Raw genomic sequence first — 21,408 nt, forward strand, 5'->3', positions numbered from 1 at the left:
TTGCCTATTTGGTGCTGAAATTAGTATGTCATCCAAATAATATACTATCCCTTCAATACCTTGCAAAATCTGGTTCATCACCCCTTGGAATATGGCAGGGGTAGAAGACACTCCAAACGGTAGCCTATTAAATTGATAAAGGCCTAGATGAGTATTTATAGTCAAACATGACTTGGCCTTCTCATCTAGTTCAAGCTGTAAGTAGGCATTCGTAAGATCCAGTTTTGAGAAGATCTGACCACCTGTCAGTGTTGTGAACAAATCTTCTATATTCGGCAATGTATTGGGGACATTACCCTCTGGAACCTGGTTTACGGTTACTTTATAATCACCATGCAATCTTACATAAGAACATAAGAATTAGGAACAGGAGTCGGCCATCTAGCCCCTCGAGCCTGCTCCGCCAATCAACAAGATCATGGCTGATCTAGCCGTGGACTCAGCTCCACTTACCCGCCCGTTCCCCATAACCCTTAATTCCCTTATTGGTTAAAAATCTATCTATCTGTGATTTGAATACATTTAATGAGCTAGCCTCAACTGCTTCCCTGGGCAGAGAATTCCACAGATTCACAACCCTCTGGGAGAAGAAATACCTTCTCAACCCGGTTTTAAATTGGCTCCCCCGTATTTTGAGGCTTTGCCCCCAAGTTCTCGTCTCCCCGACCAGTGGAAACAACCTCTCTGCCTCTATCTTGTCTATCCCTTTCATTATTTTAAATGTTTCTATAAGATCACCCCTCATCCTTCTGAACTCCAACGAGGAAAGACCCAGTCTACTCAATCTATCATCATAAGGTAACCCTCTCATCTCCGGAATCAGCCTAGTGAATCGTCTCTGTACCCCCTCCAAAGCTAGTATATCCTTCCTTAAGTAAGGTGACCAAAACTGCACGCAGTACTCCAGGTACGGCCTCACCAATAGCCTGTACAGTTGCAGCAGGACCTCCCTGCTTTTGTACTCCATCCCTCTCGCAATGAAGGCCAACATTCCATTCGTCTTCCTGATTACCTGCTGCACCTGCAAACTAACTTTTTGGTATTCATGCACAAGGACCCCCAGGTCCCTCTGCACCGCAGCATGTTGTAATTTCTCATCATTCAAATAATATTCCCTTTTACTGTTTTTTTTTCCAAGGTGGATGACCTCACATTTTCAGACATTGTATTCCATCTGCCAAACCTTAGCCCATTCGCTTAACCTATCTAAATCTCTTTGCAGCCTCTCTCTGTCCTCTACACAACCCGCTTTCCCACTAATCTTTGTGTCATCTGCAAATTTTGTTACACTACACTCTGTCCCTTCTTCCAGGTCATCTATGTATATTGTAAACAGTTGTGGTCCCAGCACCGATCCCTGTGGCACACCACTAACCACTGATTAGGACCCATTTATCCCGACTCTCTGCTTTCTGTTAGCCAGCCAATTCTCGATCCATGCTAAATACATTTCCTCTGACTCCGCGTACCTTTATCTTCTGCAGTAACCTTTTGTGTGGCACCTTATCGAATGCCTTTTGGAAATCTAAATACACCACATCCATCGGTACACCTCTATCCACCATGCTTGTTATAGCCTCAAAGAATTCCAGTAAATTAGTTAAACATGATTTCCCCTTCATGAATCCATGTTGCGTCTGCTTGATTGCACTATTCCTATCTCGATGTCCCGCTGTTTCTTCCTTAATGATAGCTTCAAGCATTTTCCCCACTACAGATGTTAAACTAACCGTTCATCGGACTTAGGTACAATAACAATGGGTGTAGCCCAATTACATCAATCTATCTTACAAATAATGTTCTCAGTCTCTAGTCTTTTGAGTTCTTGCTCAACTTTCTCCTTGAGTGCATATGGTATGGAACATGGCTTGTGGTAAACCGATCTAGCATCCTTCTGTACCCTGACACTCACCTTGAAGCCTTGGATTGGACTGCCCGTTTCGCAGGACACCTTTGGATACTTCTTGATGACCTTATCCCGTTGATGAAAGTCTCGCTTCCACACAGAAAACCTCACTCCAATCCAGCTTCAGTGAGCTCAACCAATTTCTTCCTAGTAGACAGGCTTGTCTCCTTTCACTACTATTAGAGGCAAGTTCTGAAATTGATCTTTATATTTCACCGATACGGTGATACGACCTATCACAGGAATTTTCTCTCCTGAGTAACCTCGCAGCTCTATCTTGGATTTCTCCAGTTGGAAATCACGCAATTTGTCGAGGTACAGCGACTCCGGTATTACACTCACGGATGCACCTGTGTAGATTTCCATTGGTATCTTGAATCCCGCAACAGCTATTTGGATTTTGATACTTTCCAAATCGCTGTCCGTTAACCTTGTGCACCTGATGACATGTAACTCTAACATCTCCTCGCCCTGTTGTTGTTCTTCCATGCTATGTGGTCTCTTAGGATTTCTACTGATAGCTTTGAACACTGATTTATCCTTCAGTCAGCATGCCTTCGCAAGATGCCCAGTCTTTCTGCAGAAGAAACACTCTGCCTTCACGTATGGACAACTTTGAGCAATGTGTTGTCCCAGGCATCTATAGCACGACTTTGACACTCTGTTAGAATTTCCAGTTTGTGAGCCTTTGGGCCTCCACCGTCTTTTACTTTGAACCTGCAGCTGATTTACCTCGGTTGACTGACGGCCGTAATTATTATTTAATTCTTGGGAATATTGTTCGGCCATGCCCATCGACCTCGCTGTCTGACAAGCAATCTCAAAAGTCAGTAACTTCCTTCTGATCGCATCATTTTTCACCCCACAAACAAAACGATCCTGTAATGCTCGGTTTTGAAAGTTTCCAAAATTACAGTGCATCGATAGCTTTTTTATCACTGATACTTTCATCAGCCTTTTGATTCCGAATCCTGAAACAATAGCTTTCAGCAATTTCTAATGGTTTGGGGTTATAGTACTGCTCCAGCTTCATTAAAATCTCTTTAAGCATTGTGTCCTTTAGCTTGTCAGGCACAAGCAGATTTACCAGCGTTTCATACAATGCAGGACCCGCCTCCGATAAGAAGATCGCTCTCTTACATTCCAACACAGCGCGGTTCTGGACTACATTGTCTGGAACTTCGATTATGTTATTTGCAGTGAAATACATTTCTAGCCGATCCACATACGCTTTAAAACGTTCCCGGTCGTGTCTATATTCACCCAAATGTCCCATTACACCTGCCATTTTAATCTCTAGCTGTTCACACCGTGTGCTGTATTTTACCTCTGATTTTTGTAGCTTTTTCCAAAGATAGAAACTTCCAAAGTCTCTCTGTCGGCTGGCTGAATCCTTCACCAACAAAATTTAAGCTTTAAATCATCCAAAAAATCCCATCTTATCGTCAAATGTGTCGGAAGCCTCCGGAACAGCCTGGTTCTGTTTATTATTAACTCTGCAGTTGCAGTACACAATACGTCCACATCCACAGTGTGGAGCTACAAACATTACAAGCTTACAGACATTACATATGGCATCTGTGAGCAGCGCAAGCAACAAGGATCTTCAATCAGATTGAAGAATCCTCACTGAGGCACATAGAGTCTCAACCGGAAAGTATAAACCAGAAAGTATAAATTAGACTTGAATCGTGAAAGTAAAATAAAGATTGGGAAAGACAGATGGGAATAAGGGAGAGAGATAAAAGAGACAGAAAGAGTAAAAAAAAAAATTTTTTAAATCTCTTTAATGCTACTGAAGGAATGAGACTCCACACTTGTAAAATTATACTTTTGGGGCTTTAGGGGTTGTTTGGCATTAATTATCACTTATCAGCCTTTAAAAAAGGACACCCTTATTTGTACTGCAAAAATGGGCAACAGGTTCCACTCCTTATTTCTGATTGGTTCCCTTGGAGGATAAGCCACAACCTGAAGTTTCACAGGAATGTGTCACTGGATTCGCCCATCCCAAGATCTCACTGAGATTTGCAAATTGTAACTCGGTCCATTTTGACTTCCTGAAGCGACAGAGGACAGAGCTACCCAGAAGACAGCAAGGGTCAGCCAAAATCCCGTACCCCAGTTCAAGTACATCCCTCCACCAGCCAAAGTGCCTTACCCCTGTTTAAGTGCATGCCTCCCCCAGCCAAAATGCCTTAATTGCAGCTCAGCAGGAGGCCCGGTCAGCCTAGCAAGTCCTGGGGAGGGGGGGGGAGGGAGTCGACGAGTCCTCGAGGTGGGGGGGGGGGGGCGGAGCCGGAAGGCCTAGCGAGTCCTGTAATGCATATGGAGTTTAGCAAAGCTTCTGATAAGGTCCCACATGGTAGATTGATCACGAAGGAAGGTTAAAACCCATGGGATCCAGGGCAAAGTGGCAAGTTGGATCCAAAATTGGCTTAGAGGTAGGAAGCAAAGGGTAATGGTTGATATTTTTGTGACTGGAAGGATGTTTCCAGTGTGGTATATGTCAATGATTTAGATTTGAATATAGGGAGTATGATTAAGAAGTTTGCAGATGACACTAAAATTGGCTGTGTGGTTGATAATGAAGAGGAATGTCATGGGCTGCAGAAGGATATCAATCTACTGGTCAGGTGGGCAGAGCAGTGGCAAATGGAATTTAATTCAGAGAAGTGTGAGCATTTTAGGAGGGCTAATAAGGAAAAGATATACACATTAAGTGCATATCCACAGATCCCTGAAAGTAGCAGGCCAGGTGTATAAGGTAGTTAAGAAGGCATACTGAATGCTTGCTTTTAGTGGCCGAGGCATAGAATATAAGAGTAGGGAGGTTATGCTTAAATTGTATAATACTCTGGTTCGGCCACAACTGGAGTACTGCGTGCAGTTCTAGTCGCCGTATTATAGGAAGGACGTGATTGCACTAGAGAGGGTGCAGAGGCAATTTACTAGGATGCTGCCTGGAATGGAGAATCTTAGTTGTAAGGACAGATTTGATAGGCTGGGTTTGTTCTCATTGGAACAGAGGAGGTTGAGAGGAGATCTCATTGAGTTGTACAAAATATTGAGGGGCCTGGATATAGTGGATAGCAAGGGCCTGTTTCCATTGGTGGAGGGGTCTATTACGAGGGGGCATAGTTTTAAGGTGGTTGGTGGAAAGTTCAGAGGGGATTTGAGGGGGGGGGCTTCTTCACGCAGAGGGTTGTGGGGGTTTGGAACTCACACCCTGGAAGAGTGGTGGATGCAGAAACCCTCACCTCATTTAAAAGATGGGCACTTAAAGTGCCGTAACCTGCAGGGTTACGGACCTAGAGTTAGTAATTGGGATTAGACTGGATAACCTCTTATTGGCCGGCACAGATATGATGGTAAGTACTGTAGGGAATTGAATACAGCCAGGGTGACCTGGACTAGTTTTGATCGCCTGGATGGGTCGGAGAGGAATTTTCCCAGATCATTTTCCCCCAAATTGGCCTGAGTTTTTATCTGTTTTTTGCCTCTCCCAGGAGATCACATGGCTCCGGTTGGGGTGGAGTGTAGAATGTTTCAGTGTAAGGGATGTCGCAGTTGTGTGTACTCTTTGTCGGCCGGCACGGACATGATGAGCCAAAATGACCTCCTTCTGCGCTGTAAATTTCTATGTTTCTATGGGGTGGGGGGAGTCGGAGCCGGTGGGCCTAGCGAATCCTGGGGGCAAGGGGGGAGGTCAGAGAGTCGGGCCTAGCAAGTCCTGGGGGGGTGGAAGTCGGAGCGTCAGAGAGTTGGGCCTAGTGAGTCCTGGGGAAGGTTGGAGAGTCGGGCCTAGTGAGTCCTGGGTGGGGTGGGGTCAGAGAGTTGGGCCTCGTGTGTTCCTGGGGGGAGGGAGTCGGAGAGACGGGCCTAGGAAGTCCTGGGGGGGGCGGGGGAGGGGGGGGGGCGGAGAGTCGGGCTTAGCATGTCCTGGGGCGGGGAGGGGGGCTGGTGGCGGGAGGGGGGGGGGAGCGGAGTTGGAGAGTCGGGTCTAGCAAGTTGGCGAGGAAATCAGTGGAGTATGGGGTCTCAGGTTCTGCTTCTCGGCACCACATGGACAGAATGATTCGGGGCCCGGGAGGGGACGCTTGACGGGGCGGGGCTTGTCGCCTGTCGGTCATAAAAGTGCAGTACAGACAGGGGGGGCTGGATGGATACCTGTCTGTCAAAGAAAAGTGCAATACAAATAGTCCCTTTCAAAAATCACTTACTCCTGAATGCAGCAGCCCTAACATTTTGTGGTGTGCTTAGTGGACAAGTACCCCAAGTTTATGTCATTATTTTCAGTATCAAGTCTATCGCCGAGGCCTGTAACAGCACATCCTGTGGAGGAACAGGGTATCTCTGACAGCTGCTTCTGGATTTCGCTGTTTAACGGCACCTGTGCATACTCTGGAAGTTGCTATCAGATTTCTTCCGTTATAATGGTGAACGCTGTTAGCCTCACCATTACTCCTATCGCAAAATTCGGGGCAATGTAGCTTCAGGTAGCATCATAAACAGAGAAAAAGGTAATGCCTTCATGAGATTCCTTTCACGTAACTTTTCCTTGTTACCTGTTGTTTTATAACATGTTACGGGGATTATTCTATTTTTGTGTCAGCATGGGTTAATGGTTCACCACCGTTTAGAGTTATTAAGAAATAATCAAAAATTGATTGAGCTAGAAGTCACTGTAGCCAGTTAACAAATTGCTGCTTAATTTCCATGAAATCTTGCGCTGGAAGTTGCTGTAAGTGGGAGATGGAAACGACGTGGCACTCTCTAACGGGCATCTGGGATCTGTCTTGAATATACCCAACGACTGAGCATCCACAGCTCTCTGAGGTAGAGAATTTCAAAGATTCACAACTCTTTGAGTGAAGAAATTTCGCCTCAGTCCTAAATGGCCAACTCCTTATTCTGAGACTGTGAACCCTAGTTCTAGACTCCCCAGCCAGGGAAAACATCTTTCCAGCATCCACTATGCCAAGCCGTTTAAAATTTTATATGTTTCAATGAGACCACCTCTCATTCTAAATTCTAGGGAACATAGGCCTAGTGTACTCAATCTCTCCTCAACCTAGGAATCAGTCTCGTGAAACTTTGTCCCACTAATGCAAGTATATCTTTTCTTAGGCAAGGAGCAAAACTGTACACAGTATTCCAGGTATGGTCTCACCAAGGTCCTGTATAATTGTAGTGAGACTTCTTTACTCTTGCACTCCAATTCCTTTATAATAAAGTCTAACATACCATTTGCTTTCATAATTGCTGTACCTGCACGTTAACTTTCTGTGATTCATTGACAAGAACACAGGTCCCTCTGAACACCAACATTTCTCAATCTCTCACCATTTAAAAAAAATTTTGCTTTTCTATTTTTACAACCAAGGTGGATAACTTAACACTTTTCCACGTTATTTTCCATCTACCACGTTCTTGCCCACTCACTTAGCCTGTCTATATCCCCTTGAAGCCTCTTGCATCGTCTTCAAGGCTTACTTTCCCACTTAACTTTGTTTCTTCAGTAAACTTGAGTACATTACACTTGGTCCCTCATCTAAGTCATTAATAGATAGCTGAGGCCCAAACACTGATTCTTGCGGTACCATACCAGTTACTGCCTGCCAACCCAAAAATGACCCATTAATTCCTACTCTGTTTTCTGTCTGTTACCAATCCTCAATCCATGCTAATATTTTACCCCCAATCCCATGATCCCGAATTTTGTGGCACCTTATCAAAAGCTTTTTGAAAATCCAAATATACATCCACTCGTTCCCCCTTATCCACACTGCTAGTTACAACCAACGGTTTCTCTTTCATAAATCCATGTTGTCTCTGCCTAATCATGTTATGATTTACTAAGTGCCCTGTTATCATGTCCCTAATAATAGATTTGAACATTTTCCCTACTACTGATGTCAGGCTAACCAGTCTATAGTTCCCTGTTTTCTCTCTCCTTTCTTGAATAGCAGGGTTACGTTTGCTATCTTCCAATCCACGGGGACCGTTCTAGAATCTAGGAAATTCTGGAAGATCAAAACCAATGCGTCCACGATCTCTCTAGCTACCTCTTTTAAAACCCTAGAATGTAGGCCATCAGGTCCAGGGGATTTGTCAATTTTTAATCCCATTAATTTCTCCAGTACTATTTCTTTCTTGCTAGACCCTTGGTTACCAACTATTTTCGAGATGTTATTTGTGTCTTCTACCACAAAGACAGTTATGAAGTATTTGTTTAATGTCTCGATGCCATTTCCTTATTCCTCATTATAATTTCTCCTGTCCCTGCCTCTAAGGGACCCATGTTTACTTTATTTTTACGTATCTATTGAAGCTTTTACAATCTGTTTTATGTCTCTTGCTAGTTTACTGTCATATTCTCTTTCTTTATCAATTTCTTGTTCATGATTTGCTGAATTTTAAAATCCACTCAAACCCTTGGCTTACTACTCTTTTTGGCAACATTAGAAGCCTCTTCCTTTAATCTAAACTAAACTATCTTTAACTACTCTGGTTAGACACAGTTGGACTACTAATCCCGTGGAGGTTTTCTGATGGGAAATGTATATTTGTTGCAAATTGAGATTCATTCTTTAAATGTTTGCCATTGCTTATCCACTATCATATCTAATCTAGTTTCCTAATCTACCTTAGCCAACTCACCCCTTATACCTACTGAAATCATGTTTGGTAGTAAACACTTATCCCACCATTATAAAGGGTACTTAGACTGAAATGGACAAGCCCTAACTTTCTGTAGCAATTTTAGTTCATATCTACCATGCAATGACAAGAACTTTACACTGTTTGATGTATTTGAGTAGTGAATCAGACAGCAAGGTGCTGTTTTCCGGATTTATTCAGATTTAAGACCAGAGTAGGTTTGTTCAGATTTAAGACTCTGGTTTCAGATTTAACTAAATCACTCTCAAACTCAATATAAAATGCTGCCATATTGTGATCACTCTTCCCCAGAGGCTCCTTTACTACAAAGTTATTAATGAACCCAGTCTCATTGCACAATACTAGGTCTAAATAGACTGTTCCCCAGTTGGTTCTTCGATATACTGATCTAGAAAACTATCTTGAATGCATTTTATGAACTCGTCCTCTGCACTATTACTTCAAATTTGGTTTGTCCAGTCTATATGAACATTTTAAAGTCCTCCATGATTACTGTATTACCCTTGCCACATGCACTTCTAATTTCTTGATTTATACTCTGCCCAACACTACAACTACTGTTAGGGGTGCTATAAACTACTCTGACTGGTGTTTTCTGCTACTTGTTTCAGCTCCACCCAAACTGATTCTTTATCTTGATTTTTGGAGCTAAGATCCTTTCTCTTTACTGTCTTTATCCCATCCTCTGTTATCAGGGCTACCTCCCCGCTCCTGTTCCATTTTGCCTATCTGTTCCAGAAGTCAAATATCCTTGAATAATTAGTTTCCAACCTTGGTTGCTCTGCAACCATGTCTCCATAATGGCTATTAGATCAATCCCATTTATTTCTATATGTGCTATTAATTCAACTATTTTGTTGCGAATGCTTTGCGCATTCAAATATAGTGCATTTAGCTTGAACTTTTTTTTATTTAAAAGCTGCAGGAATGAGTTGTAATAGTTACAACACTTGTAATAGTTAATTTTCAGTGCCAGAAATGTTGTTTGGCAGGAAACACTTATCCCACCATTATAAAAGATACTTAGACTGAAATAAACAAGCCCTAACTTTCTGTAGTAACGTTAGTTCATATCTACCATGCAATGATAGGAATTTTACACCGTTTGATGCATTTGAGTGGTGAATCAGACAGCAAGATTTCAACAAGATCCCAAAGCTAAAGGTGCATCTCAGACAGCAACTTCTGGATTTTTGCATTTAACTGCACATCTGCCTTTGCCTGAAGTTGTTGTGCAATTTGTGCATAACGCTGAATGTCATTAGCCTCACCGTTGACAGGAGATTCTGGGCCACTATCAGGAAAGCTTGTATTTGGAAATAAGTGTATTAACAGTGCTCAAGACTAATATTGTATTTTTTAGGAATGGGTTCTATGCCCTGGACAGTAAATTCTGAAATATACCCAATGTGGGCACGGAGTACAGGGAACGCTTGTTCTTCTGGAGTCAACTGGATTTTCAATGTCCTTGTATCAGTGACATTTTTGCATTTGGCAGAATATCTTACATATTATGGTAAGGGATGAATTTTATTTCACTGAAAATGTTATTACCTCAGTTTAAAGAAACTTGCAATACAAATGGATAAACAATAGAACTCAGTGTGTAAAGCAAATTGATCCATTCTTTGAAGGAGTGTATTTTATAAGCATGAATATTGAGCCTTCAACTGAAAAGAAATTCAGAATGTGGCATCTGTCTCCTATGTGGTTATTTTGCAGAGAAGTTAAGAAAACCAGCAGTATTTTCAAGGGGAGAATACGTGCTGATCTCTCTGTTAATCCAGGAGTTACCCTTATTTGAATTGTGTTTCACTCACTAATGAGCATAGATGGTGAAAGAGAAGTAATTTAAACAGGGTAATCAGTGGATGAGCAATTAGAAAGTCTTGACAGGGAAGGTTATGAGGATTCTAGCCAATAGCTATTTTTAAAAGATTAGCATTCCCTCTGATTTATCAATTTGATTCGGTTACCATGCCCATAATTGAATTCTAATGACTATTTTAAAAAAACACTAGTAGGGTCGATTTTTGTCTTCATTGCTCCCAATGCAGAGTTTCATATACTGGAAATACTAAAGGCAAAACTTCACCCGTTTTACATAAAGAGTACATTTACTAAAATGTTATATGTCCATGTTAGTGCAACATCAGTTTAATGCCTTTATGGAAGCAGAGAACCTTCAGGGTTTTACCTTGAGTTTCAGGCTTTCAATGTTTCCTCTCATTTCCCAGTAAAAAAAAATCTTGGGATTCCCATCTCCAAATTTTAAACTTGCTGCTTATGGCTCAGTTTGTTGTTTTGCATTTGACTCACTCAGGCCAACATCTCTCTTAATTGTTGTGAACATTTAACATTCTGCCAGTAAGACTCTGGGCAAATCAAATGCATAAACTCTCCAGTATAAACCAACGATATTAATTTCCCCCTTCACTTCATGTTATTGAATAACTTGCTTACTCTGCACTTTGTGTTGCAGGTGTTTTCTTCTTGTATTCCGGACTAGCCACCTTAGGGTTGCTTTTCATCTATGGATGCCTTCCAGAAACTAAAGGAATAAAGTTGGAGGAAATTGAGAGCTTGTTTGAGAACAGGCTATGCACATGTGGCCTTTTGGATTCTGATGAAGGTCGGCACATTGAATATATTCGAGTGAAAGGAAGCAACTATCATCTTTCTGACAATGATGCTTCTGATGTAGAATGATGTTCTGCTGTGGTGTCTTTAATAATTCCTCTTAAGAATCAAGGAATATTGGTGTCTGCCTACTCTGCTTCTGGCTTGGTGTGATTCTGCACTTGGATGTTGCTTCTTCCGTTAAAAAATCATTCCATGCTTTTAACTTCTCTAACTCCAGTGGTCTTTGTAAACCATTGTATTTTTGTTTTATAGCTTCTAGACCACTTTGTCAAAGAACTGAAAATGAAGATGGTATGATATGGTACACAGGTGGGCAAACAAACATGTATTCTGAATTTACTAGTAACAGCACTTGTTGCTGACATTAGGTTCTGTGAATGCCATTGCGATAAAGATAAAAGATGCAACGTATAGGCATTTCAGATCACTTTGGTCCCCAAATTAAAAAATATATAATCTTTTGAAAATAAGGCAACCATATTAACTTGGTTTTGTTTAACAGTTTTCAGGTATGTGGTATGCGAAAGCAACATTATTCTAGGTAGCCTGGTGATTTGTTTTAGTGTACTGATATTTTGTGTCATGTAGAATGTTTCTGCTTTTCTCCCTTTTGGCAAAAACTGATCTTGTCTAGGTGTTGGAAGTTGAGGAGCTTTCTCACAAGCAAGAAAATGATCAAATTTATCATCTACGCCCATTCACACGTTTTAGCAGTCAGAAACAGAACAAAGTTAGCAAGAAACATGCCTGGCTGACATCTTGGATAATGGATGATGTATGAACCTAAATTTAGTAAAAAATATTTTCTAACTTTGAAAGGGGGATTTAAAGCCTTACTTAAAAGGTCTACTTATTAATTGTGGATGGAAATTACATTTTCAGTGCCTGACACCACTGATGGTTTATTATATGTGGAATAACTATTTTAACACTACTAATGTACATCTTTTGACAAATTAATTTGTTTGTTTTGTCATTTAGTAAAATACCTTTCACGATTTTCTGTTGCAAAAAGTCTAATAAGTATGACAAAGTACCATCTGTAACCATAGAACTGAACACATTTGTTAAGTAACAAAAGATCTTTATGCTTTTATGAGGTTTTATTTGGCTAGCTTTCAAAGTAACAGTGCAATTTAATATTAGTGGTGCCAAAAAACATAATAAAATCTATATTTTTCTGATATTACAAAAATACTGCAAAGGGTCTTTGTCTTCATGTTCTGTTCATACTTTGTCCTTTCAGCATGCAATTTGCACTGGTAATATTGTTTGTAGTTGGCATATCTAGCAGGTTAGCACATGTGGCCTTTGACTTTCAATCTTCTAACAGTACCAGCAATAGGAAGTTCATGTTACAGTGCTTGTGAGGGTTGACAGTTCAAATTGGATAAGCCTTTGATTATGGGGACTGGAGAAAGAGTGCAAAGTATATATTGGATCAGGGGATGTGTTTTCTTATTGGATCAGGGGATGTGTTTTCTTATCTGTGTATAGTTTTTTGGAGCATATTTTCTGTAACCTGATTCAGAGATTCATATTTTGTTGGAATTGGAGGCCTTCCATCTACAGTTAACCTTTTAGCAAAGGTTTTCTTAAAACCAGTACTTTGGGCACTCTAGTGTGATGAAAAATACATCCACAGAAACAAATGTGAAAAAATGTCCGCCTCTTTTGAATATAATGGAGATACAACATCTCTGTTCCCAATAGCAGATAGTCTTTTGTGTAGGATCAAAATATTATGTAGCAGTGGATTGTAGACTCCCATGAGAACCAAATACTAGTTGATTTCTGTGCTTGTTTAAGAATTCCAGTTGATGTACTTTCAGTATTCTGCACCATTTTGTTTAGCACAAGAAGGAAAATATGTGTTAAATTGATTGAACATCTTATTAATTTATATTGAGTTCAGCATCAAATCTAGTGCTGCACTGCAACAGTATGTACCTACTTCATTTGACAAGTTATGAGCCCAGTTGATTTATAATTATTTATAATTACATTTTACAGCACTTTATGAAAAGAACCAGGCAGACCAAAAAAACATTCCAATTAAAATTCTGTATTACAATGTGAAGTAATTTTGTATATTCCTTTTTATATTGTGTATTCGATTTTTAGAAAAATGGTAGAACAGCCAGAGGATAATGTATGCTAGAATTCAGTGCTCTGAAATGCACAAAGAAGTCATTGTTAAATAAAAAATAACTATAAAAGCATTAAGCTAAATATTACAATTCAAACAGAAACTGATGCATTTTGTATAATGTCATAATTGTTTCATACCAATCTTGCTTTAATTTCTGGGCCCATGTATAAGATATATGGTCTGTTTTTAAAATTTCTGGTCAATTTTTAAAAATATAAGATACTTTGAAGGATTAACCAGGGGCATACTTCAATTGACTAACTTAACACAATTTGTGAGTTATAAAACCCAACCCTTTTTCCTCAAACTTGGAATCCCAGACTAATGGGATGAACGTCTCCAGCCTTGCTCCTATGTAATATCTATTCGACAGTTTGTCCAGTTAATAGTAACCCATAATTTGGCACACGTTAACATGAAACTGCTGTGTCACTCAGAGCAGCTATAAGCATCAGTTAAAAAGTTATACTGGTGCAGAAGGAGATGGCACACTTCTGAGGTTAATGTGAATTATTACAGTAGCAGGGAAAGCATTACTCTTTGTGATTGTGCTACACCTGTTCAGAAAGTGCCTAATATCACTATTGCCCAAAATAGAAAAAGAATTTCCTTGCTTACCAGTGACCTCCTTCTCCATGTTCACTGCAACTTGTAAATTCACAACATGCTGGCTCACTTAAGAAATTTTAAGTGTACATTTGCCAGGTGTTTCAAGGAAACAGGTGAAGTAAGTTTGCCTGCAGAGTTGCTAGGCAATAGTTTGACAAAGTTACATTAGCTTGCTAATTATTGCAATGTTTTCCATATGAATATGCTAAAATTTGGTCGATGGAAACATTAAAGCTATATTAATACATCAATAGTAAAGTGTTTCAACTTTCCATCAGCTGCATAACACAATCAAAATAGATAAATGCTTTTGTGTTGTAACAGTATATTTATATATAGGACAGATTGCTCTATTTGCTTTAGTGATGTAAATTGACTCCAATTGGTATGTTGATCCCTGAAAGAAAGACTATTCCAGAGTTAAGTATATTTTTCATGCAAAATTACATGTAGATCTACCATAAATCAAGACGATTTATTTTAAAAAAATATTGGTTTTAATGCGCTATAAGGAATTGCACACATCCCTTAATTATGAATTTGACTTCAGCATTGCAGTGCAAAGGCATTGTAATATTTGGATAGTATGCATAAATGACCTTCTGAGGGGGCATTTATTGGATGACTGATGTGCAACAGTAATTTTTTTGAAAGAGTACTTTGTGTAGCTGGTTGAATATAGTGGGATTGCCAAGGTAATCTTTATGATGTTCCAATAATTGAATTCCAAAGATATTATGAAAAGAGAATAATAGTCCAAAACACCAATATACAATATAAATGCTATTATGAAGAATATATTTATTAAGTCTGAAACACAGGTATTTAGAAACACTTGTAAATAGCACTGTTTAACACACTAAATTTGGTGCTCCAGTGAAACTGACCAATAATCAGAATAGGGATCTATTTTCCCCATTATTCCATGTGCTTTTTTTTTTGTTTAAAATGAACAAAAAGCTGGTATGAACCAACATTATTTACCAATTTTTAAAAAACTGAATTTAAATTGTACAATATTCAGTAAAACCAATCTTCATGTAACATTCTGAACAAATCCAATGGCAGAAAACAATCCAATTTAATTCTAATTACAAACTCCACAAAATGATTGAAGTATATTTTTAAAAATACAGAAGAAATGAAGATACATCACCATGAGATGTAGTATTCAGATATCTTGGCAATTCTGACAAGTATTCAATTGGTATTGGGGATATCTGTACCTTCTGGGGGGCCTAAATACAACTTTATTAAAATCTGAAATATTTGTACATTAGTGTTGTAAAATTAGAGATATATTTGTTACTTCATGTTACTGTACATGTTTTAATAGTTATACTTTCTATTAAATTATATGGACCTAGTCATTGGATTCTGTTGATTCATAAATGAGCCTGTAAAAGTAAAAAATAAATGTTAACTGATTACCTAATCATTGTGTTGTTTTCAAATTTAATCTGATGTTTATAATTTGCAAGATGTTGAACATAAAGATGTCAAACTGGTGCTAGTATCATGGTGAATGACAAGAATTCGCTTTATCCAGCAATGACTGATGCAGCTATGACCAAACATTTTGTCTTAAGGTTTCAAAGCCTGCAATATTCAATTTAGTAAAAGCCAGTGCTGAGTGTCTACGCAAATATGCATTTCTTCTTCAGAAGCCAAACCTTGGGTTTATGTTTTGAATTCCTCTACTTACTATGATAGAAGTTCCAATGAGTCCAAAAGCAAGGAGATGTTTATAACTTCAGACTGCAAGTATGCTTCACTATAAATGCCAAATTAGTTTACTAATGGGTTTACATACAAGTTGATACACTTTCAAATAAAAAAAAAGGGCTGGGGAAGGGAAATATGATCATTATTGTAACTGATTAGATATCAAGAACTTGCAGAACTATATTTTCTTTAGTCTCTATAATATTATCAAACTAATGGGAATGTCCAAGTAATAGTAAAATATCAGCAATCTCGTGTAGGGTTTTGTTTTCTTCAGAATTCCTCTGCTTCATCACATTAGGTAGGGATTTCATGTCTAATGCATCTATTTGTCTCCTAGATTCCTGTGTTAAATTTACCTTCCGGCCAAAGAGATGATCAGATGCCATAGAAGCAGTCTGCATGGCTGCTACATGACTGACATTTTTCTCCCAACCTGTAAACATGACATTTCAGAATCTGTAATTTGAACAACTTAACACCCAAATCTTCAGTACCATCTACGGTGAATGCAAAATAATGATTTTACACGTCAATATGCTACTGCATTGAATATCTGAATACATTTCAGATTACAATATCGATGGGACAACTTGACAATTTTGGACAAGATCAAACAAAAAAAGAGGCAAACTTGACATAAGTTGGTGAGTTTGAGACAGCATTTTGATCATTGCTGTGCTGTGTCTATAAATGTCTTCAGCTAATGCATGCCTGTCATGCTTAAAATGTTGAGTATGCAAAACATGTTTTTGATTAATTGGCTGAAATGTCTTTTATGCAATCAAATAGTAGGTGAGTTGGAACACTCCATTTCAAAATACACTTAAAACACCCGTAAATAAGCCTGTTTTAAAAGTGTTCACACTTACCTGCAATACCTGTTGCACTTGTAAGTGGTGCTGTGATGTTAACTTTGCTAATATCACTAACACCATAATACTTAAGCCCCAATTTTAACTCGGGATGTAAATCAGGCAGGAAACCCCCTTGACGTCATTGGCATGATGTCTGGTCAATTTTAACTCCCGTGCTTTATTTCTATTGGATTGTTGGACTACTCTGCAGTTTGGGCCGGAATTAAGCAGCCACCCACACGATGCATGTAATTCCTGGCACAACTTCCAGGCCTATTTAAAGCAGAAATGCAAGAGCTTTTGCCCTTTGAAAAAATGGGGAATATTTCTATATTAAATATTTAACTTAAGATGCACGGGATAATTGTGTTTAGAAATAACTAGAAAGATAGACTTGCATTTATATAGTGACTTCACAACCACCATACATTCCAAAGCGCTTTACAGCCAATGAAGTACTTTTTGAAGTGCAGTTACTGTTGTAATGTAGGAAATGCAGCAGCCAATTTACGCACAGCAAGTTCCCACAAACAGCGATGTGATGGGGACCAGATAGTTTGTTTTAGTGATGTTGATAGCGGGATAAGTTTTGGCCAGAGCACCGGGGATAACTCCCCTGCTCTTCTTCGAAATAGTGCCATGGGATCTTTTATGTCTACTTGAGAGAGCAGACGGGGCACCTCGGTTTAGCGTCTCATCCAAAAGATGGCACCTCCGACAGTGCAGCACTCCCTCAGTGCTGCACTGGCAGAGCCTTGATTTTTGTGCTTAAATCTTTGGAGTGGGGCTTGAACCCACAACCTTCTCAATCAGAGGCAATGGTGCTACTTACTGAGCTACAGCTGACAAAATAGAAGTTGCTCTTTTGTACCAAACCAGAAAATGGAGCTCAGTGTCTATCTGTCTGCAATAGGCCGTTTTTTGATCTGTAGATGAACTATAAACTAGGATGCGGAAGCTTTGTCCTAGATACTAATCTAATTATACTTGGTCAATGCACTGAAATACTTGGGGCTGTGAACTGCGACTAAAGTGTTTTTATGCACCTTTATATCTTTTGACTGATGGTTCTTTATTCAGAGGCCTTTTGAGCTGCAGACTTTTTCTGTGGCCAGGCAATTCCTGAGCTCTCAGAAGACAGATTGGTTGATTTCCACCTGGGGAGGCAGGGGCAGGAAATTGGGATAACATCTGGGTGTTTTGCCGAGGATTCTGTTCCATTTGCACTGGTTCTTTACATTTCAGTAAGTGGGGTAGGCTGTCAGTGGGGGTGTGGGGGGTGGGGTGATGATTTGCAGGGGAGGGCCATGGAACATAAGAAATAGGAGCAGGAGTAGGCCATTGGCCCCTCGAGCCTGCTCCGTTATTTAATAAGATCATGGCTGATCTGATCCAGGGCTCAGCCCCACTTCGCTGCCCGATCCCCATAACCTTTCACTCCCTTATCGTTCAAAAATGTGTCTATCACCATCTTAATTATATTCAATGACCCAGCCTCCATAGCTCTCTGGGGCAGAGAATTCCACAGATATACAACCCACAGAGAACAAATTTCTCCTCATCTCAGTTTTAAATGGGCGATCCCTTATTCTGAAACTTTGCCCCTTAGTTCTAGATTCCTCTACGAGTGGAATCATCCTCTCTGCATTTACCTTGTCGAGCACCCTCAGTATCTTATATGTTTCAATAAGATCACCAAGATATCCACATTCAAAACAGACAAATAAGGCTGCAAAAAGAATTGGAGAGTTTGGAGGCTTGCGAAAAAAAAGAGTTGCCTATCAGGCAAAAAGCTGTTTCATATATTTTATTCAGGAGTGAGAGGGGTGTGAGATGAGCCTCCCCAGAGGAGGGGAAAGATTCTGGGTATAAATTGAGTAGTCAGTTGTGCAGGTGAACTGATGTGTGTTCGCTGGAAAGTATGAAGGTGCAGGAGGTTTGAGATATTGTAAAAAATTGGGTCTTCTATAGACTTAGGACTTATTGATAGTTTGGAGTTGTTGAGTATAAAAGTGTTTGGTACAAAAGAACAAAACAGGCCTCATGAAGGCAGCTTTAGCAATGAAGGAGATGATGAGATCAAGAATGTCAATAGATAAAGTACCAAGGGTATAATTAACAATCCTTCAGAGATGGCAGCTACTGACTAGACTCGGAAGAGACATGAAACTGCTTCTGAGTTCATGGTTTATGAAACGCTACAAGACAAGCCTCACCTATGTTGTTAATTGCACATCTTTCTTCTTTACCATCAATGCTATGCAAGAACCTTGATTGGGTCAGCATTAACTTGGTCTACATTCATTACATTTCAAGCTATGTTGACATATGCAGAGAATATAAAAAGTAGGCCACCATATTATCCAGAGAATATAAAACGTATGACACCATGCGTAAGCAGAAATCATTTAGAAACATAGAAACATAGAAAATAGGTGGAGTAGGCCATTCGGCCCTTCTAGCCTGCACCGCCATTCAATAAGTTCATGGCTGAACATGAAACTTCAGTACCCCATTCCTGCTTTCTCACCATACCCCTTGATTCCCCTAGTAGTAAGGACTTCATCTAACTCCTTTTTGAATATATTTAGTGAATTGGCCTCAACAACTTTCTGTGGTAGAGAATTCCACAGGTTCACCACTCTCTGGGTGAAGAAATTCCTCCTCATCTCGGTCCTAAATGGCTTCCCCCTTATCCTTAGACTGTGTCCCCTGGTTCTGGACTTCCCCAACATTGGGAACATTCTTCCTGCATCTAACCTGTCTAACCCCGTCAGAATTTTAAACGTTTCTATGAGGTCCCCTCTCATTCTTCTGAACTCCAGTGAATACAAGCCCAGTTGATCCAGTCTTTCTTGATTGGTCAGTCCCGCCATCCCGGGAATCAGTCTGGTGAACCTTCGCTGCACTCCCTCAATAGCAAGAATGTCCTTCCTCAGATTAGGAGACCAAAACTGTACACAATACTCCAGGTGTGGCCTCACCAAGGCCCTGTACAATTGTAGCAACACCTCCCTGCTCTTGTACTCAAATCCCCTCGCTATGAAGGCCAACATGCCATTTGCTTTTTTAACCGCCTGCTGTACCTGCATGCCAACCTTCAATGACTGATGTACCATGACACCCAGGTCTCTTTGCACCTCCCCTTTTCCTAATCTGTCACCATTCAGATAATAGTCTGTCTCTCTGTTTTTACCACCAAAGTGGATAACCTCACATTTATCCACATTATACTTCATCTGCCATGCATTTGCCCACTCACCTAACCTAATAGGAGATAAACTTAGTGAAGACCAAGCTGTAAAACTGCTTTTTCTCCCCCAATTTCTTTCCTTCAGAAGACAGAGGCTCATGCTGGTTCCACAGGCACCAGAAACTTTGCTCAAGTGGCTGTTTTTCTTTCGTGAACCAAGATTAACTGCGCAGATAGCAGTTAAAGGATATGATGTAATTGGCATCACGGAGACATGGCTCCAGGATGACCAAGGCTGGGAACTCAACATCCAGGGGTATTCAACATTTAGGAAGGATAGACAGAAAGGAAAAGGAGGCAGGGTGGCGTTGCTAGTTAAACAGGAAATTAATGCAATAGTAAGGAGGGACATTAGCTTGGATGATGTGGAATCAGTATGGGTGGATCTGCGGAATACCAAAGGGCAGAAAACGCTAGTGGGAGTTGTGTACAGACCACCAAACAGTAATAGTGATGTTGGGGACAGCATCAAACAAGAAATATGGGATGTATCCAATAAAGGTACAGCAGTTATCATGGGCGACTTTAATCTACATATTGATTGGGCTAACCAAACTGGTAGCAATGCAGTGGAGGAGGATTTCCTGGAGTGTATTAGGGATGGTTTTCTAGACCACTATGTCGAGGAACCAACTAGAGAGCTGGCCATCCCAGATTGGGTGATGTGTAATGAGAAGGGACTAATTAGCAATCTTGTTGTGTGAGGTCCCTTGGAGAAGAGTGACCATAACATGGTAGAATTCTTTATTAAGATGGAGAGTGACACAGTTAATGCAGAGACTAGGGTCCTGAACTTAAGGAAAGGTAATTTCGACGGTATGAGGCGTGAATTGGCTAGAATAGACTGGCAAATGATACTTAAAGGATTGACGGTGGATAGACAATGGCAAACATTTAAAGATCACATGGATGAACTTCAACAATTGTACATCCCTCTCTGGAGTAAAAATAAAACGGGGAAGGTGCTCAACCGTGGCTAACAAGGGAAATTAAGGATAGTGTTAAATCCAAGGAAGAGGCATATAAATTGGCCAGGAAAAGCAGCAAACCTGAGGACTGGGAGAAATTTAGAATTCAGCAGAGGAGGACTAAGGGTGTAATTATGAGGGAGAAAATAGAGTATGAGAGGAAGCTTGCCGGGAACATAAAAACTGACTGCAAAAGCTTCTATAAATATGTGAAGACAAAAAGATTAGTGAAGACAAACATAGGTTCCTTGCAGTCGGATTCAGGTGAATTTATAATGGGGAACAAAGAAATGGCAGACCAATTGAACAAATACTTTGGTTCTGTCTTCACGAAGGAAGACACAAATAACCTTCCGGATGTACTAGGGGACCGAGGGTCTAGTGAGAAGGAGGAACTGAAGGATATCCTTATTAGGCGGGAAATTGTGTTAGGGAAATTGATGGGATTGAAGGCCGATAAATCTCCGGGGGCCTGATAGTCTGCATCCCAGAGTACATAAGGAAGTGGCCCTAGAAATAGTGGATGCATTGGTAATCATTTTCCAACAGTCTATCAACTCTGGATCAGTTCCTATGGACTGGAGGATAGCTAATGTAACACCACTTTTTAA

At 40.1% G+C, this 21,408-nt stretch overlaps 2 protein-coding genes and 1 long non-coding RNA gene across 9 annotated transcripts in view; 1 reads left to right on the plus strand and 2 right to left on the minus strand.

Annotated features, from left to right (window-relative positions):
- LOC139278575 (proton myo-inositol cotransporter-like) overlaps positions 1-11,407 on the plus strand; it is a 243,509-nt gene extending 232,102 nt beyond the window's left edge. For both annotated transcript variants that reach the window (XM_070897498.1, XM_070897499.1), the window contains 2 exons: positions 9,954-10,106; positions 11,073-11,407. In XM_070897498.1, coding sequence (XP_070753599.1) covers positions 9,954-10,106; positions 11,073-11,299 — 380 coding nt within the window. In that variant the 3' untranslated portion in view covers positions 11,300-11,407. The remainder of the gene's footprint in view (positions 1-9,953; positions 10,107-11,072) is intronic.
- The window catches only part of LOC139278576 (uncharacterized), an 88,918-nt gene extending 74,852 nt beyond the window's left edge, over positions 1-14,066 (minus strand). The window contains exons 1-2 of the long non-coding RNA XR_011596308.1: positions 14,004-14,066; positions 11,054-11,141 (exon numbers count right to left, since the gene is read on the minus strand). This is a non-coding gene — a long non-coding RNA (uncharacterized lncRNA). The remainder of the gene's footprint in view (positions 1-11,053; positions 11,142-14,003) is intronic.
- Positions 14,067-14,775: 709 nt separating this feature from the next.
- LOC139278573 (regulator of DNA class I crossover intermediates 1) overlaps positions 14,776-21,408 on the minus strand; it is an 83,707-nt gene continuing 77,074 nt past the window's right edge. For all 6 annotated transcript variants that reach the window (XM_070897493.1, XM_070897492.1, XM_070897495.1 and 3 more), the window contains one exon: positions 14,776-16,155. In XM_070897493.1, the coding sequence (XP_070753594.1) occupies positions 15,932-16,155 (224 nt within the window). In that variant the 3' untranslated portion in view covers positions 14,776-15,931. The remainder of the gene's footprint in view (positions 16,156-21,408) is intronic.

The sequence above is a fragment of the Pristiophorus japonicus genome, chromosome 13, assembly GCF_044704955.1.
Source record: "Pristiophorus japonicus isolate sPriJap1 chromosome 13, sPriJap1.hap1, whole genome shotgun sequence".
Lineage (NCBI taxonomy): Eukaryota > Metazoa > Chordata > Chondrichthyes > Pristiophoridae > Pristiophorus > Pristiophorus japonicus.